The sequence below is a fragment of the Narcine bancroftii genome, chromosome 1 (genome assembly GCF_036971445.1).
Source record: "Narcine bancroftii isolate sNarBan1 chromosome 1, sNarBan1.hap1, whole genome shotgun sequence".
NCBI lineage: Eukaryota > Metazoa > Chordata > Chondrichthyes > Torpediniformes > Narcinidae > Narcine > Narcine bancroftii.
This window is the reverse complement of record NC_091469.1, coordinates 188394875-188417931: the sequence shown is the minus strand read 5'-3', so window position 1 is coordinate 188417931 and position 23057 is coordinate 188394875. Positions and strand designations below refer to the sequence as shown.

General features: G+C 38.7%; 1 protein-coding gene across 4 annotated transcripts in view; it reads right to left on the bottom strand.

Moving 5' to 3' along the window:
• usp20 (ubiquitin specific peptidase 20) overlaps positions 1-23057 on the bottom strand; it is a 91281-nt gene that overhangs the window by 64722 nt on the left and 3502 nt on the right. For all 4 annotated transcript variants that reach the window (XR_011340124.1, XM_069885205.1, XM_069885222.1 and 1 more), the window contains exons 3-4: positions 1873-1926; positions 805-867 (exon numbers count right to left, since the gene is read on the bottom strand). Coding sequence is in view for 3 of the 4 variants with exons in the window: in XM_069885205.1 (XP_069741306.1) it covers positions 805-867; positions 1873-1926 (117 nt within the window). In the remaining variant the exon portion in view is untranslated. The remainder of the gene's footprint in view (positions 1-804; positions 868-1872; positions 1927-23057) is intronic.

The window sequence follows — 23057 nt, the reverse complement described above, 5'->3', positions numbered from 1 at the left end:
TTCATTATAGGAAGACTGGGAAAGTTAAATACAAGGCAATTGATGTGGTAGACAGCATATACAGTGGCTGCTTTCAGATGATTAATTTCATGGCTGCTTATGTAAATTCACCATGAGAAATGGATTTAAATGAAACAAGTTATCAACCAGGCCACATGAGTGCCTGAAATTGAGGCAAAGTATCTCTGCTTGGCGGTTCCATTGATTCAGAGACAAGTTGAAGGGGAATTACTGCATAATGCCTCACTGAGTTCATCATTTTCCATTCAGACCCTCAGTTAATGTAAATAAGCGCTGACCTTGAAAGAAAAAGGCACAAACAATTAATAGTAGTACATGAAAGGATTTTCATTATTTTTGGACTATGTTTAAAAATTATTTAAGACTTCTTGAAGAAAATAAATCTTTCATTATTTAGTTATAGTTCAAGCATCAATGGCAGTAGTGAACTGCCAGTAGGTTATAAAGGCATTCCGTAGCAGGCCGACTTATTGCTCGTAGCTTGTTCCACTTCGTGAGAGGATTCTCAGATATAGAGTGTACTTTTTAGATTGGAGTTTCCAGATCATATTAATGGAAATGAAATACAACTTTGGACAATGGGTAAAGTGCAGCATAATCCAAACCAGTGTAATGTGAATTACAAAAAAAAAATTGGAGACCAGCACAACTTAACATATCCTGATACAAAGCATCAACATGATTTTAAATGATGAATATGTCAACAGTTTAATACTGCTATTGTCAAAAGGACAATACACATGCAAATACCTACACTTTCTCCTTCATAAAGATGTCAATTACCTGTGAATGTAATGTGCTGTGATCAACATATGATTCTCCACATCCTACATAGGGGCAGCCATTCTGTTTAGAAGAAAAAGAGAAAAAAAAGAGCCAAATATGAAGATTAAGTTGACTAATAATAATAAAATATTTTGAAAAATAAACAGAGAACAAATTATTGTCTGATATTAATTATGTTTTAAGTTCCCCGATAAATTCATTTTTATCCCAAATAATTTTCAAATCCTATCTGATTTGTATTGCTACCACCAATATTTTTGTTTTAACTTCATTCAATGCACAGATCCAAGACTGAAAATAAAAGAATAATCTACTGAGTAGCTTCTACCAAAGAGTTTATCTAAAGATGGATAGCTTTAGATTGATCTTTGCACCGAACACAATGTTCTCTCTCCCTATCAAAATCCTGGCTTATTTTCAAACACTATCTACTGTCCCTTCAACTTCTTCATCGTGCATGATATCTGCTGGAAGTGCTGGAGGTGAATCTACAGACACTCTGACTCTGGGGGGACTGTCTTTTGCTTTCTCTCTCTCTCTCTTTCTCTCTGACTGACTGTAGAGGCGCGTAAGCAATTCCTGCCGGTGGCGAATCTATCTGCCTTGCAGCAAGCAAAAAGAAATTTCATGTAATTCGACACTGTTTTATTACTATGACAATAAATTACATCTTGGATCTTGATATCTTTTGTGCTGTTTACAAGGCACTTTTAGATCCATTCCAGGTGAAGAGGAATTAATGTAATTAATATTCAATTCTCTGCGCCTACTTTTGTCCATACATGACTTCCACCTGCAATTTTTCAAACTTTAGAGCATTGAATAGGAAGTCATCCCAGAAATCATCATCATTATACAACCATATCTTATTCCTGACAGCAAGGCAAAAGGAAACAAAGGAATTGCCCACATAAGCATCAAAGATCAGGAACTTGCAAACCAACAGCGACAGCAAAAATATCCATGCAAAATACTAAACTATTTGTCTTGCTTATAGATAGTTAAAGGAAACATCTAAACAATGACCTACTTTTGTATGCATTTTATGATAGAAATGACATTTACCTGAAGGCATGCCCATAGATTTGGTCCACCAACACCACAGGATTGACATGTTCCCTGGGGGAAAACAAAATCAGTACAATTATCTCAAGTAGTTGCATCTTGAAAGCCTTGTACTAATTTGCAAAGTACTCTGTGGACATCAATGATCAGGAACAATGGCATATTAACAATAGCAGGATTTCCAGCAACCAAATAAACCACGTCAAACTGGGATTGTGGCAGTTGCAAAGAATCAGAGATATAAAAAAAAGTTAATTCATCCTCCCTAAATGCAGCTCCTGTTCTCTTTCCACTGAGAACAATTTTCTTCGGATCAGGAGTTAAGGGAATATTGGATGTGGGAGTTGCTAAAGTATTTTATGTTTTAAATGTGTTGTCATACATTGAGTTTAAAAAGGGAAAACTGAGAGATGAAAATGGGGAAAAGGGGGATGGTGGTGGTGAGTAAGCGGAAATGAGGTGTAAACAGGATACGAGATCGCCATGTTGAACTATATGACTATAAATATTAATTGAATACAAAACCAAATTAAAAGGAAGAGGCTATTAAATTTACTGAAAAAAAATAGACATAGCATTTGTACAGGAAACACATCTAACTGAAGTGGAACATAATAAATTAAAGAGAGACTGGGTAGGGCACATAGCGGCAGCATCATATAATTCAAAAGCTAGAGGTGTAGCCATATTAATTAATAAAAATGTACCAATCAAAATAGAGGAGGAAATAATAGATCCAGCAAGGAGGTATGTAATGATAAAGTGTCAGATATATTCAGAATTTTGGAATTTGCTCAATATATATGCGCCTAATGGAGAGGATCAAAAGTTTATGCAAGATATTTTTTGAAGATTGTAGATACGCAAGGGAATATATTGATAGAAGGGATTTCAATCTTAATTTGGATCCAATGTTGGATAAAACTGGACAAAAGACAAGCAAAAAGAATAAAGAATTTATGATTAAATCAATGCAGGAAATGAAACTTATGGATATATGGAGGAGGCAGCACCCAAGAGAGAAGGAATACTCATATTATTCGAGTAGGCATAAAACATACTCAAGGATTGATATGTTTTTATTGTCAGCCCATATTCAAGGGACAACTAGGAAAACTGAATATAAAGCCAGATTGTTATCTGATCATTCACCCCTGTTATTAGCAATAGAACTGGAGGACATCCCACCAAGAACATATAGATGGAGATTAAACTCCATGTTACTTAAAAGGCAGGAATTTAGAGAGTTTATTGAACGCCAAATTAAAACGTACTTTGAAATAAATACAGAATCAGTGAAAGACAAATTTATAATATGGGATGCAATGGAAGCTTTCATTAGAGGGCAGATAATAAGTTATGTAACTAAGATGAAAAAGGACTACAATCGGGAAATAGAAAAGTTGGAAAGGGAGATAGTAAGTACAGAAAAGGAACTAGCAAAAAGGGATGATATAACAAAATGAGAATTGGCAGACAAAAAAATAAAATACAAAACATTACAAATGTATAAGATAGAGAAGAACGTAATGAAAATAAAGCAAAAGTATTATGAACTAGGAGAAAAAACAACACAAATTACATATAATCCAATGGAGATTAATGAGAACTTTAAGGAATTTTATGAACAATTATATCAAACTGAGAACGAGGGAAAAGATGATAAAATAGAAGAGTTTTAGCTAAAATTGAACTGCCAAAATTGCAAGAAGAGGAACAAAACAAACTGATAAAACTATTTGAAATAGAGGAAAATAGAGGATATATTAAAAAAGCTGCCAAACAATAAACGCCTGGAGAGGATGGATTCCCAATAGAATTCTATAAAACATTTAAAGAGTTATTAATTTCCTCCTGTCTTGGAAATAATGAACCAGATAGAAGAAACACAAAACTTGCCAGATTCATGTAAGACAGCAATAATTATAGTAATACCAAAGACGGGGAAGGATCCACTAACACCAGCATCATATAGACCAATATCTCTACTTAATTCAGATTATAAGATAATAGCAAAATTATTAGCAAACAGATTGGCCGATGGTGTACCAAAAGTAGTAAACCAAGATCAAACTGGATTTATTAAGAAAAAACAAACAGCGAATAATGTCTGTAAATTTATTAATTTAATTCATGCAGTTCAAGGAAATAAGATACCAACAGTGGCTGTTGCTTTAGATGCAGAAAAAGCCTTTGATAGGGTAGAATGGAATTATTTATTCAAAGTATTACAGAGGTTCAATCTACCAGAAAAATATATTAATTGGATCAAAGCATTATATAATAGACCATTGGAGAAGGTAACAGTAAATGGATATGTATCGAACCAATTTAAATTAAGTAGGTCAACTAGGCAGGGATGTCCATTATCTCCCTTATTGCTTCTATTGCTTTAGCAATAGAACCATTGGCAGAACTGATAAGAACAAAAAAATAAAATAAAAGGGATAAAAATAAAGGAGGAGTACAAAATCAGTTTATTTGCAGATGACATCATAGTATACTTAACAGAACCAGAAATATCAATAAAAGAACTACATAAGAAATTGAAGGAGTATGGAGAAATATCGGGGTACAAGATCAATGCAAATAAAAGTGAAGTGATGCCAAAGAGTAATGCGGATTATACAGAATTTAAAAAAGAATCACCATTTAAATGCCAAACATAAGCAATCCGATATCTAGGTATTAGGTTAGATAATAATTTAAGCCACTTGTACAAATTAAATTAACAGCCACTAACAAAGAAATTGCAGGAAGACTGAGAACATTGGAAAGAATTACCGCTAACTTTGATAGGGAGGGTAAATTGCATTAAAATGAATGTCTTCCCAAGGGTACAATACTTATTTCAATCATTACCAATTCCCTTAACAGAGAAATTCTTTAATGAACTAAAGAGAATAATAACGAAATTTTTGCGGAAAGGTGGGAAACCGAGGATAGCGTTAGATAAATTAACAGAGGGGTATAATCAAGGTGGTTTGCAGTTACCAAACTTTAAAAAATTATAATAGAGCAGCACAATTAAGGTATTTATCAGATTTTTATCAGACAAGGGAAAAACCAGATTGGACTAAGATAGAGCTAGATAAAATAGGGGAGAAGGTATCGGAACATACACTTTATAAGTAGGATGAAAAGCTGGTACAATATAAAAGCTCACCAGTATTGCATCATTTACTGAATATATGAAAGAACATTCACTTTTTGGGAATAATTTATTAACATTTGAACAAATGAAGTACAAATATGGAATAACTCATGGTGCAATGTTTGCATATTATCAACTGAAAGCTTATTTAAAGGATAAATTGGGAAACAGACTGAGATTACCAGAAGGAAGCAGCTTTGAATATGTGATTATAGACACAATGATAATTAAAAGATTTATAATGAACATGTACATCAAGCTGCAAGATAAGGAAAATGATGAAATAAGCTATCAACCCAAACAAAAGTGGGAAAAGGATTTAAACAAAGATAAAAAATGAAACATGGGAAAAGTTATGTTCTGGAACTATGAAGAATATAATAAACACAAGGTTACGCATGATACAGTGAAATTGGTTTCTTTGGCTTGGCTTCGCGGACTAAGATTTATGGAGGGGTATGTCCATGTCTGCTGCAGGCTCGTTGGTGACTGACAAGTCCTATGTGGGACAGGCAGGCACGGTTGCAGCGGTTGCAAGGGAAAATTGGTGGGTTGGGGTTGGGTGTTGGGTTTTTCCTCCTTTGTCTTTTGTCAGTGAGGTAGGCTCTGCGGTCTTCTTCAAAGAAGGTTGCTGCCCACCGAACTGTGAGGCGCTAAGATTCACGGTTGGAGGGGATATCAGCCCACTGGCGGTGGTCAATGTGGCAGGCACCAAGAGATTTCTTTAAGCAGTCCTTGTACCTCTTCTTTGGTGCACCTCTGTCTCGGTGGCCAGTGGAGAGCTTGCCATAGAACACGATCTTGGGAAGGCGATGGTCCTCCATTCTGGAGACATGACCCACCCAGCGCAGTTGGGTAAAATTGGTTACACAGGTTATATATTACGCCCCAAAAGTTAAAAAAAATGGGATCCAACATTATCAGATAGATGTTTTCGTTGTAAGAAGGAAATGGGAACAACAGTACATGCAATTTGGGCATGTGAGAAAGTGAAAAAGTTTTGGGAAGATCTAAATCAGATATTAAATAAAATCACAAAAACCAACATACCAAAAAAATCCAGTGATCTTTCTTCTAAGTCATATAAGAAGTAAGGAATTAGGCCTCAAACTGGATGAAGCTCAAAAAAGATTTATTATGATGGCTTTAGCTGTAGCAAAGAAATGTATAATGTCAACTTGGAAATTGGAAGAGAGCCTGAGAATACAACAATGGTACATGGAAATGAATAAATGTATTCCATTGGAAAAAATAACATATAATTTTAAAAACAAAGTCACATTATTTGAACAAATTTGGGAACCGTACATGGAACATAACAGAGAGGGCTTGCCTCAGACCTCCACCTGCTAAAATAAGATGACAAAATGACTTGATCCAGTGTGTAAAAGTAGATGACACATTTTTTTTGTTTATTTTTCATTGTGTGATGACATTGTTTAATGGTTTTATTGTATATGTTGAATCTTTATTGGTTTTGGAGTGGGGGGGGGGGAAGGGGGAGAAAATGCCACTGTTTATATTTAAGAGGGAAATGTTTGTATGTATTTTGGTTGATATGGTTCACAGTGTGAAAAATAAAAAATTATAAAAAAAAGATATATTCAGAGCATATAGAGCATCCCTGGCTATTCATGAGGCACATTGGGGTTCACTAAAGAAATAAATTGCAACACAACCTGCAATATTTATAAAAAAGTATATACTCCATCCTGGTATTGCAGTATCTTTAAACTGCACAACCAAAGTTCATTTAGTGAAGAATGTACAAAAACAAGTCAAGAACAACAGTATACATAACTAAAATGAAGGTGCTCATCACTGTGAAGCTGTAGTTCAGGATTAGATCTTTGTTGTACAATAGAAATTAATGATGCAGACAGAGATAAAGACTCACATGTACCTAGTCCTTTATTGGGTTCTAATTCAAGTTCATTGTCACATACAAGTTGTTTTGCAAGCAGGCCAGTAAATGTCTCATTCATAGTACAAGCAAGACACCCTCAAAGTGCAGAGTTACAGAGAGAGATCAGTTGGTATGAAGAAAAGTGACATAATTTTACTACTCTGGGATCTGTTCAAAAGGTTGATCTCACGGTCATGAATTTCTTTCTGACTAAAGGGCTTGACGAGTGGGTGGCCTGGATGGGATGAGTCTTTTAATTTGTTGGGTGCTTTTCTATAACACAGGAGTTATAAATGGGGTCGATGGAATGAAGGAGGGCTTGACTGAGCCACGTTTACAAATTGCTGTAGTTTTGATGCAAACTATGCCTTTCGCCCATTTCCTCTGGGTAGGCTGGGTTTAGAAATATTTAGAATTCACAGCACAAAAAAGACCAATAATGACTATGTCAACAAATTCTTCCCAATGTGTTTATTTGCTCTATTGTTGAAATTTATGTCACCTTATTTTGATATGTCCACATGCAACAATTTCTCAACATTGTTGAGTCTTTTTAAAGACCTCTATCAAGACCCAAACTAAAAGACTTGCATTTCCACAGGGACTTTCATTGTCAGAATATATCAAAGTTCTCGTCAGCCAATGAAGTACAGACATGACCATTTGCAACTTATAAACTGTAATCTCCTACAAACAGAAAGGTTGATGGTTGGGATTCTCTGCCTTTCCACAAAATAGAACAATGGTATCTCAAACACTCGACAATAGTTTTAAAATGTCTCATCTGCCTCACGCTCTTGCTCTTATGAAGTCCAATCCATATCCACCTTACACCAAAACTCAGGACATATGAAGTCTAGCATCCCCAAAGTCCAGACACTCACTTTCTGCACCATCCAACCTCCCAATATCTAGGCCCATCTTCTATTAGCCTCAGGCCCTTTCATATCCCCTGCCTTTTCTCCCCATTTCCAGCCTCATCAACCTTTCTGATATCCAGTCTCTTTCCTGCCCTCTCCTGTGGCCCCAATGAATGCAATGAAGGGCCTGTGCTGATCAAGACATTAACAATCAGCCAGAAGCTCATCACCTACTGGGAGACTGTGCCCAGAAGCACATTGTGAAAACAGAGTCCCAATGTGCTTCCAGCAATTTATCTTGCTGGCCATCTGAAGATCTGCTTCAATTTGTCCTTGATCTACCCTTTTCTTCATGCCAGCTTGCACTGTCTAGCCCTCATTATTTGGCCTAATTTGCAAACTTAAAATGGTAATTTTCTTATTCCTGAAAACTTTTTTACCACCTTTTCTATTCTATCACAGTCTCCAAGTTTGGCACTACAGTCATGCAGAAGACTACAAGATTTTAATAGTTTCTCAAATTGAAAATAATAGAATAAACATGGGTTAATTTTTTTTAAAATTGGAGCTTTGTATTGTTATGAGCCTAGAGGACCCCAAAACTATGTTTCCCATTTCAGGTTAAGGAATGGAGTAAAGTACTGTAAAGTCCTTAAGCTTCCAGAGGTAGGTGAGAAACATAATCTTATACTACTTTTTTTTTGGTAAAGGTGTGGTTATCCAATTTATTAATCATTTATTCATTAAAGCCCAAGCATATTCATGAAAGCCAAATGATATCCATTACAGATTCATACATTCTGGTTGTAAATTTGATTGACCATTCAAGTTTTGTTTCAAGAAGAATTTTACTTTTCCCCATCAAGGTTTTTTATCTCCAAAAACAAATTATTATCATGCAATTATGAAAAATACAGAAGATGCTTCAATTTCTATTTTGAATTGGCAGGGTACAGGCATCTCAGCTACTGCACAATCCTATGTTACAAGCCCAGAGGACCCCAAAACCCAGCAGCAATAGATATTCACCAAGACAAATGGTTACTTAAACAAAAGTTGCTTTTATCTTTAAACATGAAAACAGAATCATGCTTTAACTTATCACTATTGATTTAACTAACCTAATTTAACCTTCTTCTAATTCTAAGCACATATGTATGTAATGTGTGTGTAAGTTCAATTTTGAGTCCAATCTCACTTCTCATTCCTCCATGTTTACTGGTTGTAGGCAATTATTATACTGTGCAAAGAATTTAATAATTTATGAAGTTCACCAGGCTTTGGTGCTTAAAAGGTAAATGGTTACCACTCAGGAAGGTTCTTGTCAGTTTTCAGAGAGAGATTTCTTGTACATTTACTTCCATCAGCCACTTCAGTGTCTTGCCGAAGAAACTTGCCTCCCACCAGGTTCTCCAGATGATAACCTCTTTCTTTCAGGTCACCACAGAGTGGCTTCTTGTTTCTCTTATTCCAAGTGAAACATTAGGCAGCCAGTCCTCTTCTCTTGCATGAACCACAAGGGCTTTGAACAGGCTGTCTTCCAAATGGGGCTTGCCAGCTTGTCCTGTTCCAGTCCCACCTGCTTCAGCTGGCTGTAACACTGTAGATCTGATCTCTGTCTCTCTGACTCTCTGAGAGAAAGACTGTTTGACTCTCTCTGCTTGCAAATCCACATGCCCCTCTCAGAACAGCACATTCTCTTCCAGACAATATGTGGCTCCAACAAGCTCTCTCATCTGTTGCCTTTTGTAAACAACAATCCATTAGTGAAGTCTCTTGAGCATTCTTCAAAGCTCTTGCAAAAGCAGAGAGGGCCCAAAATGTCTAGCATTAGCTGAGCTCCAGTATTTCAAATAAGATGTTTTAAAAGTGTTTGTATGTAACCTAACAAACCTTTCCCAATTTATCTCCCAAAAACATTTCTATATACTGTCACAGTATCACTTTGATTAAAGTGAACAAATAGTACCAAATAATTGAAATTACAAGATGCATTAAAAAAGTAACAAGAATTATTCCAAAGCAAACTATTGCACAAGATGGAATCTGACGAAAGGTCATCTCAGATTATAGAGACAAGATATTAAATTTGGCAGCCAAGTGAGCAAGATTCAGAAGTGCACCGTTAGAGGTCAATGGGGTAAAGTGTTTTTTTTTAATCTTCAAATTTTTAATAATCTTATGTATTCTTAGTTTTCTCATCCAATTTTGTTATTGCTCTTAGGAGGTCTTCATTAGTTATATATTTTCCAGCTTCTTTAATCTTCCTACTGTTCTTAAAGCATTTTTCTTTAATAATTGAAATTGTAGTTTCCTTTCTTCATCTGTACCACTTCCACTATCTGTTATTTCTTCCTCTTCCGTATTGGACTGTAGAAGGCTATATCTGCCAGTAATAATTCTACTAGACGCTGATTTTGATGTCAAAAATTGTACCTCTTTGTGCATGTGCAATTGTGTTTCTTCATCGGCTCAACACTACAGCCTTGTTCCAACAGAGGAGAGAAATGCCCAGCTGCGAGGGTGCCTACAGTGTGACTGGATCGCAATCCAAACTGAGGCTTCTATTGATCCTTAGGCCTCTTCTCCTGAATCTTTTCAGTTGATTGTTGGGTGCTTCCTTTGAAGGTTGGTTCCTTTTTGGTGGCATTCTTGAAGTATTTAAAAACTATATTTTTGAAAACTGGATTTTTAAAATATTTATTAATTAGACCTTTTTAAGTAAATTCCCAGAGGGTCAGGATTCTGCATCCCATCCCCTAACACATCACGTGACTCCTCCATTGCAACATCTTCTAATACCTCATTTTTGTCTATTGTCAATAAAAATAATTCCTTCAATATTGGTTTAGATGCCTTTGATTTATTTTCACATTGATCTACTTTCTTTCCTTCAGAAGTGAATTTCTTATTGACAGTCTTGTGCTGTTCCCATAGCTCATCAAGTTTCACAACCGAAATTCTGTTGACACTATTGCTATCTGTTCCTGAGCAATATTATTCTTTCTAATGATCCATTGATTGTCCATCCAAGCATTGTTCTAACAGTGTAAGGTCCATCTCTCTCACTCGCTACTACTCCTATTGTGACTACCCTTGATAGTCACTTGAAATACCAATGCAGAGTCTACTATCAGAGCAGGGAAAGGGGTACATCAGATGCAGGGGATTGGGAATGATCACCAATGGCAAAATCTCATATTCAGCAGCTACATAAATACTGTCTCTGGCTGCAAGAGTAGGTTGAAGGCTGGATATACTGCTGCAACTGACTCACCCCCTGATATCCCAAAGCCTTTCCAACATCTGGATCAGACAGACATGTGATGGAATAGTCTCCACTTTCCTTGGAGAGTATTTTTTTCAAACAACATTCTAGAAGCTGAATGCTATCCAGGAAAAACAGTTCCTCTAGCCAATTGTGTTTAGCTTCAGATTCCAGCATACTTTCTGGTGTACTTTGATAAACCACTTTCTTTAATAAAGTTCAAAGTTCAGATGTATTGTCAGTGTACATACATGACATCACATAAACTCAGATTCTTTTTATTGCTGGCCAAGCAGAACTTCTACATTTCAGTGGTGCAAAAAAACTTTAATCAAGAAAAGGTACATATACAAAAGAGAGAAATGTAAACAAGAGGAAAGTGTTAACAAACTATACAATACAGAAAATAAATATTCAGGAATAAATAATGTGCAGAGTCCTTAAATGAATCTCTGATTGAGATTGTTGTTCAAGAATCTAATGATGGAGGGATAGCAACTGTTCGTGATCCTGGTCTTGTGGCACTTAGACCTCTTTCCTGATGGCAGCAGCATGAACAGAGCATGTCCCGGGTAGTGTGGATCTTTGATGAGTGCTGCTGCTGCTCTCCCATGGCAGCGTTCCCTGTGGATTTTCTCAGTGGTGGAGAGAGTTTGACTGTGCTGTACTGAGCTGTGTCCACTCTCTTTTGCAAGACTTTCCAAATTAGAGCTATTGGTGTCCCAAACCAGGCTGTGTTGCAGCTGAACACACTTTCCACTACCTATCTGCAGAAGCTTGCTAAGGTTTTCAATGTCATACTCCTGATAAAGTAAACCTCTGTATACTCCTGAGAAAGTAGAGGCACTGATGTGCTTTATTCATCCTGGAAAATAGTGACTCCAAGGAATTTAAATTTTATCACCTCACTATCTCGGATAACCTAGTGATCACTGCATTGTACACCTCTGGTTCTCCCCACTTGAAGTCCACAATAAGCTATTAGGTTTTGGTGACATTGAATGAGAGGCTGTTAGTAAAACACTCAGCCAAGTTTTCAGTTTCATTCCTGTACGCTGACTCATTGCCCCTTTTTATACAATCCATTACCATGATATCATCAGCAAATTTGCAGATGGTGTCACTGTCATTCCGACCCACACAGACCTAGGTGTAAAGTGAGTAGAGCAGGGGAATAAGAATGCAGCCCTGGGTTGCTCCAGTATTGATGGAGATTGTGGAAATGTTCTTACCAATCTTCACTGATCGTGGTCTTGAGGTGAGGAAATCTGGATCCAATTACACAGTAGCATATTGAGGCCTAGGACTTGGGTGTTTGTTAATCAGTATTTTTTTTAAAAAAATATTTTATTTGTGATTTTCTAAACTTAATTTCAAACAGTTATCAATATTATCAATGTCAATAATATCAGCATTAACTACAATTTTCAATGATCAATTCCATACAAAGTTTTCTGCAGAGATCAAGCTCTTTTTGTCTCTCCACCCCCCCCCCCCCCCCCCCACCATATCCTCAACATTTAACACTTAACTAACCAGTTACACACAACATTCAAGATACTCGCAACAAAGGAATAAAACATATATCAGGGTTTGTCACGGCATGGCAGCCAGTGTTTTCTTCTCAGACTTTTGAATTTGCTGATCATTATTGAGAGGATGATGGTGTTGAATGCCAAACTGTAGTTGATAAACATCCTGATGTATGCATCTTTGCTGTCCAGGTGTTTTAAGGCTTTGTGCAGAGTCAATGAGATAGCATCTGCACTAGACCTGTTGCTGCATTAGGCAAATTAGAATGGTCTATGTCACAACTCAGACAGGAGCTGATATGTTTAAACACCAGCCACTCAAAACACTTCATCACTATGGATGTGAGTGCCACTGGTCAGTAGTCATTTACATAGGTTACCACACTCTTCTTGGGCATGGATACGATGATTAAGCCCATTTGAAACAGTTGGCTACCACACCCTGTTGGAGTGAGATGTTGAAGATGTCCATGAATTTTGGTCAGTTGGTCAGCACAGGTTTTTCTACACTCAGCCTAGAAATTCGTCCATATTGGATGTTTTCCTTAGATTCACTCTCCTGAAGGCAGCCCACATGTCATCCTCTGATATTGACAGTAGAGAATCATCAGGAGACATGGGAGTGTGCAGTGGCTCTTCCTTGTTCTTGTGGTCAAATTGGACATAGAAGGCATTGCATTCATCTGGGAGCAAAGCTTTGCTGTCTCCTACTGCACCGATTTGGTTTTGTAGCAGGATATGTCATCTAGGCCTTGTCACAGCTATTGGGTATCCTTCATTGTTTCTAATTTCGCCTAGAACTTCACCCAGGAGATGGCTTTTTGGAAGTTGCACCTGCTTCTTGTGTAGTGTTCTGGATCTCTGGACTTAAAATGCCTGTGAAGTAAAACACGAAAATCTGCAGACAGTGTGGTTGAAGTAAAAACACAAAGCTGCAGAACTCAGCAGGTCAAGCAGTGTCCTTTATTCAGCAAAGGTAAAAATACATAAATGATGTTTCAGGCTAAAGCCCTTCATCAAGTTATTATTTCTTCTTTTTTCTTCTTTTTCTTTGGCTTAGCTTTGCGGACGAAGATTTATGGAGGGGTATGTCCACAGCTGCTGCAGGCTCATTGGTGACTGACAAGTCCGATACGGGACAGGCAGGCACGGTTGCAGCGGTTGCAAGGGAAAATTGGTGGTTGGGGTTGGGTGTTTCCTCCTTTGTCCTTTGTCAGTGAGGTGGGCTCTGCGGTTTTCTTCAAAGGAGGTTGCAGCCCGCCGAACTGTGAGGCACCAAGATTCACGGTTGGAGGCGATATCAGCCCACTGGCGGTGGTCAATGTGGCAGGCACCAAGAGATTTCTTTAAGCAGTCCTTGTACCTCTTCTTTGGTGCACCTTTGTCTCAGTGGCCAGTGGAGAGCTCGCCATAGAACACGATCTTGGGAAGGCGATGGTCCTCCATTCTGGAGACGTGACCCACCCAGCGCAGTTGAGTCTTCAGCAGCGTGGATTCGATGCTTGCGGACCTGCCTTGCAAAGGCTCGAGTACTTCGATGTTGGTGATGAATGTTGAGGATGGAGCGGAGACAGCGCTGATGGAAGCGTTGTAGGAGCCGTAGGTGATGCCGGTAGAGGACCCATGATTCAGAGCTGAACAGGAGCATGGGTATGACAACGGCTCTGTACATGCTGATCTTTGTGTGTTTCTTCAGGTGATTGTTTTTCCAGACTCTTTTGTGTAGTCTTCCAAAGGCGCTCTTTGCCTTGCCGAGTCTGTTGTCTATCTTTGTCGATCCTTGCATCAGATGAAATGGTGCAGTTAAGGTAGGTAAACTGGTTGACCATTTTGAGTTCTGTGTGCCTGATGGAGATGTGGGGGGGGGGGGGGGGGGCTGGTAGTCATGGTGGGGAGCTGGCTGATGGAGGACCTCAGTTTTCTTCAGGCTGACTTCCAGGCCAAACATTTTGGCAGTTTCCGCAAAGCAGGACGTCATGCTCTGGAGAGCTGGCTCTGAATGGGTAACTAAAGCGGCATCGTCTGCAAAGAGTAGTTCACGGACAAGTTGCTCTTGTATCTTGGTGTGAGCTTGCAGGCGCCTCAGATTGAAGAGACTGCCATCCATGCGGTACCGGATGTAAACAGCATCTTCATTGTTGAGGTCTTTCATGGCTTGTTTCAGCATCATGCTGAAGAAGATAGTAAAGAGGGTTGGTGCGAGGACGCAGCATTGCTTCACACCGTTGTCAATGGAGAAGGGTTCAGAGAGCTCATTGCTGCATCTGACTCGATCTTGTTGGTTTTCGTGCAGTTGGATAACCATGTTGAGGAACTTGGGGGGGGGCCATCCGAAGCGCTCTAGTATTTGCCAAAGCCCTTTCCTGCTCACGGTGTCAAAGGCTTTGGTGAGGTCAACAAAGGTGATGTAGAGTCCTTTGTTTTGTTCTCTGCACTTTTCTTGGAGCTGTCTGAGGGCAAAGACCATGTCAGTAGTTCCTCTGTTTGCGCGAAAGCCACACTGTGATTCTGGGAGGACATTTCCGGCGACACTAGGTATTAGTCTATTAAGGAGAATCCTAGCGAAGAATTTGCCTGCAATGGAGAGCAAGTGATTCCCCTGTAGTTTGAGCAGTCTGATTTCTCACCTTTGTTTTTGTACAGGGTGATGATGATGGCATCACGAAGGTCCTGAGGCAGCTTTCCTTGGTCCCGGCAGAGCATGAAAAACTCATGCAGTTTAGTATGCAGAGCTTTGCTGCCAGCCTTCGAAACCTCTGGGGGGGGGGATTCCATCCATACCTCCTGCTTTGCCACTTTTCAGTTGTTCACATGCCTTATATGTCTCTTCCTGGGTAAGGACTTCATCCAGCTCTAGACTCAAGGGTTGTTGAGGGAGCTGGAGCAGGGCAGATTCTTGACTGAGAGGTTGACACTGAAAAGGGATTGGAAGTGTTCTGACCATCGACTGAGGAGGACTTCGCTGTCTGAGCTGTGCAAAGGGCTTTGGACTTGGGGTGAGGGGCCGTACACCGCCTTTAGTGTCTCATAAAATCCCCTGAAGTCACCAATGTCGGCGCTAAGCTGGGTTCGTTTGGCGAGGCTAGTCCACCACTCATTTTGGATCTCCCGGTGTTTGCGCTGAAGATGGCTGCATGCGAGACGGAAGGCTCGTTTTTTCTCTGGCAAGGAAGGCTTTGCAAGGTGAGCCTGGTGGGCAAATCGCTTCTTTGCCAGCAGCTCCTGGATTTCTTGGTTGTTTTCATCAAACCAGTCCTTGTTTTTCCTGGAGGAGAAGCCCAGTACCTTTTCAGTGGATTGCAGTATGGCCATTTTCAGCTGACCCCAGAGGGTTTCAGGAGACGTGTCTGTGAGGCAGTTTGCATCCTCGAGCTTTGCCTGGAAGTTTCCGCTCACTACATCTGACTGGAAGTTTCCAACATTGTACCTCTTTCTGGGGGCTCCACTGTTCTTGTAACACTGTTCTTGTTCTTTTTGTAAGTTGCACCTGCTTCTTGTGTAGTGTTCTGGATCTCTGGACTTAAAATGCCTGTGAAGTAAAACATGAAAATCTGCAGACACTGTGGTTGAAGTAAAAACACAAAGCTGCAGAAACTCAGCAGGTCAAGCAGTGTCCTTTATTCAGCAAAGGTAAAAATACATAAGTGATGTTTCAGGCTAAAGCCCTTCATCAAGTTATTATATAGCAAAGGTAAAACCCTTCATCAACCTTGACGAAGGACTCTACCCCAAAACATCAGTTATGTAGTTTTACCATTGCTAGATAAAGGATGCTGTTTGACCTGCTGAGTTTCTCCAGCTTTGAGTTTTTAAATGCTTGTGATTGGTCATCTGAGAGGATGCGAGCCCCAGGCTCCTCAGAAGAATTCAGTTAAAAACATTCAAAATTGCCTTTAAACTAGCTGAACAACTAGAACAAGAAACGAACTAAACAAAGAAAGATGGTTGCAGTTTCAAACTGTTAAAAACGTTTAAAATTGCCTTTAAGCTAGCTACATAGCTAGAGCATGAGCAAGAAATAAAGATCAAAGCTAAGAAATACAGTTACTGTCTCGAATTCAGCCTCGATAGTTGAATCAATCTCAGTATCAGGAAGTCGGTAAAATGGCAAGGTGGCGGCTGCAAAAGACTCAAAGTCTGCGGAGAAATCCATCCCTGGAATGGGGCCAGCCCACTACTATTGGGGGGGCGGTTATGTGTCCTCCTTCAGGAGATTCAAAGAGGTAACGAAACTGTCTCTAAAAAATTAGATGCCAAAATGGAGATTAACCAATACACCTCAGGACTTAAAGTCATGTTAAGCCAGCTGACCTCCTGGATGGCTGCCGCAGAAGAGTGTGTCGGGACAGTAGAGGACCAACTAACAGAGATGGACTCCTCCCTTTAGATGCCAAGGAAGGAAAATTACTTTGTGCTGGGAAAAGTAAACCAGCTAGAAAATTACAGCAAGAATAATAATGTCCGTATTATTAACCTGAAGAAAAGCTCTGAGGGAAAGGATCCCATAGAATTTTTTAAAGTCTGGGTTGAGAACATTTTAGTGAACCAATAGTGACTGAACAGGCCCACTGAGTCTCTGCACCTGGCATGTCTGCAGGCCAGAGACCCTGATATGCACATTGAGGTATCAGGACCGGGATAAAATCCTATGCACCAATGCACAGTGAGTGAGAAAGGACAAGGGCTCCATTATGTACGACAACAGGTCAATGGTATTTTTTCCCAACCTAATTTCAGGTCTAATGAAGTGGAGGAGGGGGTTTGACCAGGTAAAGAAGGAGCTCTGGTCTAATAATATCCCATTTGCCTTGCTTCACCCTGAAACTGAGGGTCATACTCCCTGGTGGAAGAAAGAAATTCTTCAAGGCGCTTGGGGAAGCGATCACATTCTTGCGTAACTGGCCAGGAGAAAAATAAAATGCCGAGCAAGAACAGGTGGAGAAAAATTGGACAGGCAATCGTGGTCCTCACGAAATGCTGTGGATATGTGCCTTAAACCGTAGTCAATTTTTCCACCTACAATCGACGAGTTCTAATTTAAACCAACTTAAACTGACTGGTTTTTTATGCCGGCTGATTTTTACAGTAATTGTTTCTGAATTGAGTGTTTTAAAAAAAAACTATTGTTGTATTCAAAATTGAATAATCTTGTTTAATAGTTTTTTTTTAAAGATAGGAGCCCTGCACCAGGCAAAATTTTAAGAGTTTGTTAGATATTTTATACTTAGTGAGTCCAGAATGCACATCCTAGCCTAATGGGGACAGTAATGCCGAATGCTCAGAGCTTGGTTTGGGGGGGTGGGGGGGAGGAAGGGAGGACTTTATTTTTAAATTTGTCATCCATGTCAGTGCCTTATCTGATCTTTTGCTACTCTTGTCACAGGAGACACATTTTTACTTGTATGGAGATTTTACAGGAGGCCATACCCTTTGGTATGTGTGATTATTATTAATGAATAAGGTAGTGAAATTTATTAGCTTAAATGTGACTGGGACAGTTAAAAGGAAATGAGACATGGCACACCTGAAAAAAATGAAAACTGATATTGCCTTTATACAAGAAACCCACCTTACTACTGTAAGGTAAAACATCATGAGATGGGAATGTGTAGGGAGTTACCCTGTACAAGGCTGTAACAAGAAGGGGAGGTGTCCTTGTACTCCTGTTAGGTAAAACATCATGAGATGGGAATGTACGGGGCAGTAACAAGATGTGAATGCATCCTTGTACTTACAAGATAAGAGAGACATTGATGGATTGAGAGGCAGGAAGCTAGCAGGGAAAGGATAGCAACAGTTTTAGTCATTGGACAAGTAATGATATGATGATGTTCTAAGCACATATCCAAGGGTATAAAAAATCACCATTTTGCTGATAACGGCAGAATGCATTCTCCGACTAACATGTTTAGTCGCAAGTGTTACAATCCGGTAATAAAGAACAAAGAACCCTGATTTCGACTCAGCCTGGTGTTTGTCTCACTCATTCATGAACAAAGCAGACCTAACACTACACAGGAACATAAGAAACTAAGGAGAGAGTGAGTACGACATGTAATATCTTCATCTTTTAATTCCAAAGTCGGGGGGGGGGGGGCAAGGTAACCATCCTGATAAGCAAAAACACTCCAGTAACGATTGGAGAAACTATAATTGACCCATCAGGCCAACATGTATTAGTTAATTGTCAGCTTTACTCAAGAGTCTTGGACACTTTTAAACTTACACACACCTAACTATGATGATGAATCATTATTCAAGATATCATCCTTAAAGTTTCGGGGAACGACAAAATATACTTGTCAGGGATGACTTCAACTTTTGTTTGGACCTTATTCTGGACAAATCAATGCAAACAGTATCCAAAATAAAAGCAGCCAAAACCACTTTGGCTTTTATAAAAGTTCTGAATTTGTCAGATGCGTGGAGGCAAACACAACCTCGAAACAGGGACTTATCCTTTTATTCTGCACTTCATGACTCCGATACTAGGATTGACCTCTTTTTGTTATCAACAGTTAATTCACAGAATATTCATATCTGAATATCTTTCTAGTACTTTGTTGGATCATTTGCTTCCGACTCTTCCTATTTTGATGCCAGAAAAATCAACTAACTCATACAGATGGTGTCTGAATCATACCCTACTCCAAAAACCAGAATTTTGCAAATTCATTAAAGACCAGATAAAGATGTTCTGTGAGATAAACTGCCCCTCTCCTCCCAACATTTTGATTCTTCGGGACACATTAAAAGCCTACATGACAGACATAGAAGAACTAGAAACAGAAATACTGCAATTGGAAAAGAAGTTTCAACAGTCTAGCTCCAAATAAACATATAAAGAGATTGTAAACAAAAACATTCAAACACAATACACTGCATACTTATAAAAATGGAAAAAAAAAACATTCTAAGAATTAAAAATATTATGAACTGGGAGAAAAAGCATAAAGTCTTGACCTGGCAATTGAGAGCAGAGGAGAGTTCAAGAACAATAAATTCAATCCAGATTGAGATGGGCTCATTTTTACATAATCCAACAGAAATCATGATACACTTTACTCAAGAGTAGGTTTTATACAAACCTATATAAATCAGAGACCCCAGAAGACTAATGTTGATAACTTTTTATCCACTGTTGAACAACCCAAACTTGACCAAGAATATCAAGTAAATTTGGACCTCCGCTTTACTTCACAAGAAATTAAAAAAGCCTTTGGCTCACCTCAGTCCAATAAATCACAAGGGGAGGAAAGTTTTCTGCCAGAATTTTATAGAGAATTTAAGAATCTACTTGTACCCCTTATCATGGATACAGTTAACTTAGCATTTAAAACCTAAACTCTCCCAGAATCATTTTCTGCTGCCATAATTCATTAAAAAAAAAGGCTGTGCATTTCAACCCATTTCATTTCTAAACTCAAGATTACAAATTGATTTCTAAGGCCCTGGCTAACAGGCCACGCAAATACTTGCCGAAATTAATAAATCCAGACCAGAGTGGCTTTACTTTGAAATGGTCAGCTAATGTAAGCTAACTTATATAGGCTCTTCAGTATTATCCACAATGTAAAGTCTAATGCTGAACCGAGTATCGCTGTGGCTCTGGATGCTAAGAAAGCCTTTGACAGACTGGAATTACTATATTTTATTTACAGTCTTGCCCATGCTCAGATTGGGGTAACTGTTCATTAATTGGGTTAAAACTCTATCACAAACTCAAGGCTAGGGTCGCAACTAACGGACATATCTCGGCAATGTTCACTTTGAGCATTAACCTAACTGGGTTGACCCTTAACTCCAGGGCTTTTTGTCTTGGCTATTGGGCCCATGGCAGAGGCAATTAGACAAGACCCAGAGATAAAGGGTTTCATGGTGGGTTAGAAAAACCACAAAATTAATCTTATGGCAGATGATGTAATCCTGTATTTAAGAGATCTGATTAATTCTCTTACTAAATTACAGATTAAGTGCGAAGTTTCAGGATACAAGGTGAACTGGGGAAAAAGTGAAATAATCTCACTAACAAATTTTGATCACACTGAGTACCAGCGAACAAGTCCATTCAATGGCTCTCAGGTGGCATCAAATACCTTGGAATTATGGTGGATGATGATCTTCAGAATTTATACAAATTCAATTACCTCCCGCTACTTGGTAAAATTGAAGATTTGAGTAGGTGATGAATTTGCCCATCACTCAAATTGGTGTAAAGATTGCAGTATCTTTTCCAGTCCTTGCCCATTCCACTACCTCAAACTTTTTAAAAAACCCTTACTAAGTATGCTGGGCAATTTATCTGGAATTGTAAAGTATCCAGAATATCTATGAAAAAGTTAACATGCAATTATAGATTAGGAGGCATCCAATTGCCTAGTTTCAAAAAATATTATTTGGCGGACCAAAAGAGATTAATTTCTTCATTTTTGGAGCGAGACAATACAAATTGAATTGTACTCTCTAAAAGAGGTGTATAATGATTTAATGTAAAAATGAAATTCTAGAATTATAGCCAGCAGAACAGACAACCCCATTTTAAAACATTTGGTTAAAAAGTGGTGTGAGCTCTGTAGAGGCTCTGGAATGAAACGAAGATTGTCACCGAAAACACCTTTAAGGCAAAATGAACTTATACCCATGACTTTGAACAATAAAATCTTGGAAACCTGGATTGAACAACTGAAGAAGAAATATGACTTGTCCAATAAGACCCTTTTGTTACCTACAGTTACGATCCTTCCTTAGGGCCAAATTTGGGTCCTGAAATGACTCTACCGGGACTCCCTGAAAAGGAGAAACTACTCCATGAAGGAAAAATATACTTTTATTTCTAGAATATACTTTTTATTGATGTGTGCGAGCCCAAAGCCAGGTTTACATAAATCTAGGGTGAGATTGGAGTCAGACGTAGACACAACAATTGACAAACAATTCTGGTCTGATTTACTTCAGGGAACTATGCCAGGTTCATTATATCCATCAATCTCACCCCACAGAAATTACACCAATATAAACCTGAGTTATCAGAGGTATGTTTTAGGTGTGGTATAGAGGTTGGTTCCTTCTTTCATTCTACCTAGCTTTGCATGAAGGTGAGGCCCTTTTGGTGTGACCTTCGTAACACTCTAACCAAGATCATAGGAGTCACCTTCCCAGTAGAGCCAGAGCTTTGTCTTCAGGGGAACTTCACCATAGTTGGTAGGTCGCCAACTAATTCTCAAAAAAAAAATTCACAGAAATTGCCTTATGTGTAGCCAGGAAATCCACAGTAGTAACATGGAAGTCTGATTCCCATCTAGTCATGAATAGGCGGCCTACAGAGATGAATAGCTGCATCCCACTTGAAAAGTTCAGATCCAATCTCAGGAAGGGATATAACACCTTTCTAAATATCTAACAACCTCATTTAGAACATATAGGTATCTCATTGACGCCAATATAGTTAAGATTGCTACTGGCAAGCTAGTAGACATCTGTAAAGATTTTAAACACTGTGGTAGTATCAGGTATTCATGTTTTACTGTATGCACTGACAATAGGATTTTTTTTGTGTTTCTTTTCCTTTGTTCTTTCTCTGTTTAATAGGGAAGGGGTTCTCTTGATGTTTTTTATGATTGTTGATTGATAAGTATATTTTAAATGATAAATAAAATGTTACAAACAAAATAAAATTGCCTGTGATCTGGCTCTCAGCAGATTCCAGATTTCCTTGTTTAATGAGGGCTTCTGGTTAAGGAAAACCCTGAACAATATGGTGGAGACACACTCATCAACAGCTGTTTTGATAAAGCCTGTAAGGACCCTGTTGTTCAGACCTTCAGCTGATTTTTGAACCCCACTCAAAAGAGTGCTGTAATATTCTTCAGCCTCCCGCGACTACCTTCTGGTTGTTCTGATCTCTGGAGCCCCTCTTTTGAGGCTGCTTGTATGCAGGCAGAAGGAGTACAGCGATGTGATCCAACTTGCCAAAATGCAGTCTCAGAAAAGAACAGTCGGCCTTCCATAAGCAGTGTAGCAGTGGTTGAGTGTCCTGGGATCTCTGGTGCAGCAGGTTATGTTTTTTGCTGAACTCCTAAATTAGTTCATTTCATTCTGAAGTGGTACACTTATGCATTGGCAAGTCTTTTGATGTTTCCTCCACAAGAACTAAAGTTTGCTGCATGGAGACACAGAGGAAAGCTTAAAATGTGCTTCAAAGCTTTGTCTGTTTTTAATTGATTTATCTTGTTTTCAGTTCTGTGTGAGTCATAAATTGTGTTCAAGATAATGATACTGACAATCTAACAAAATTACTGTTGATTCATTGAGAATCTGAAGAGAGACCCTTGTAATTCTCCTGACATAACTCATTGAAAAAGGAATACAGTTCTTTATCAGGATATGGAAGTAGCACTTAAAAGTACAGCAATCTTGTGTTAAAGTACAAAAATCAAACAGACCTTTAAAGGCAATTAAGGGAATT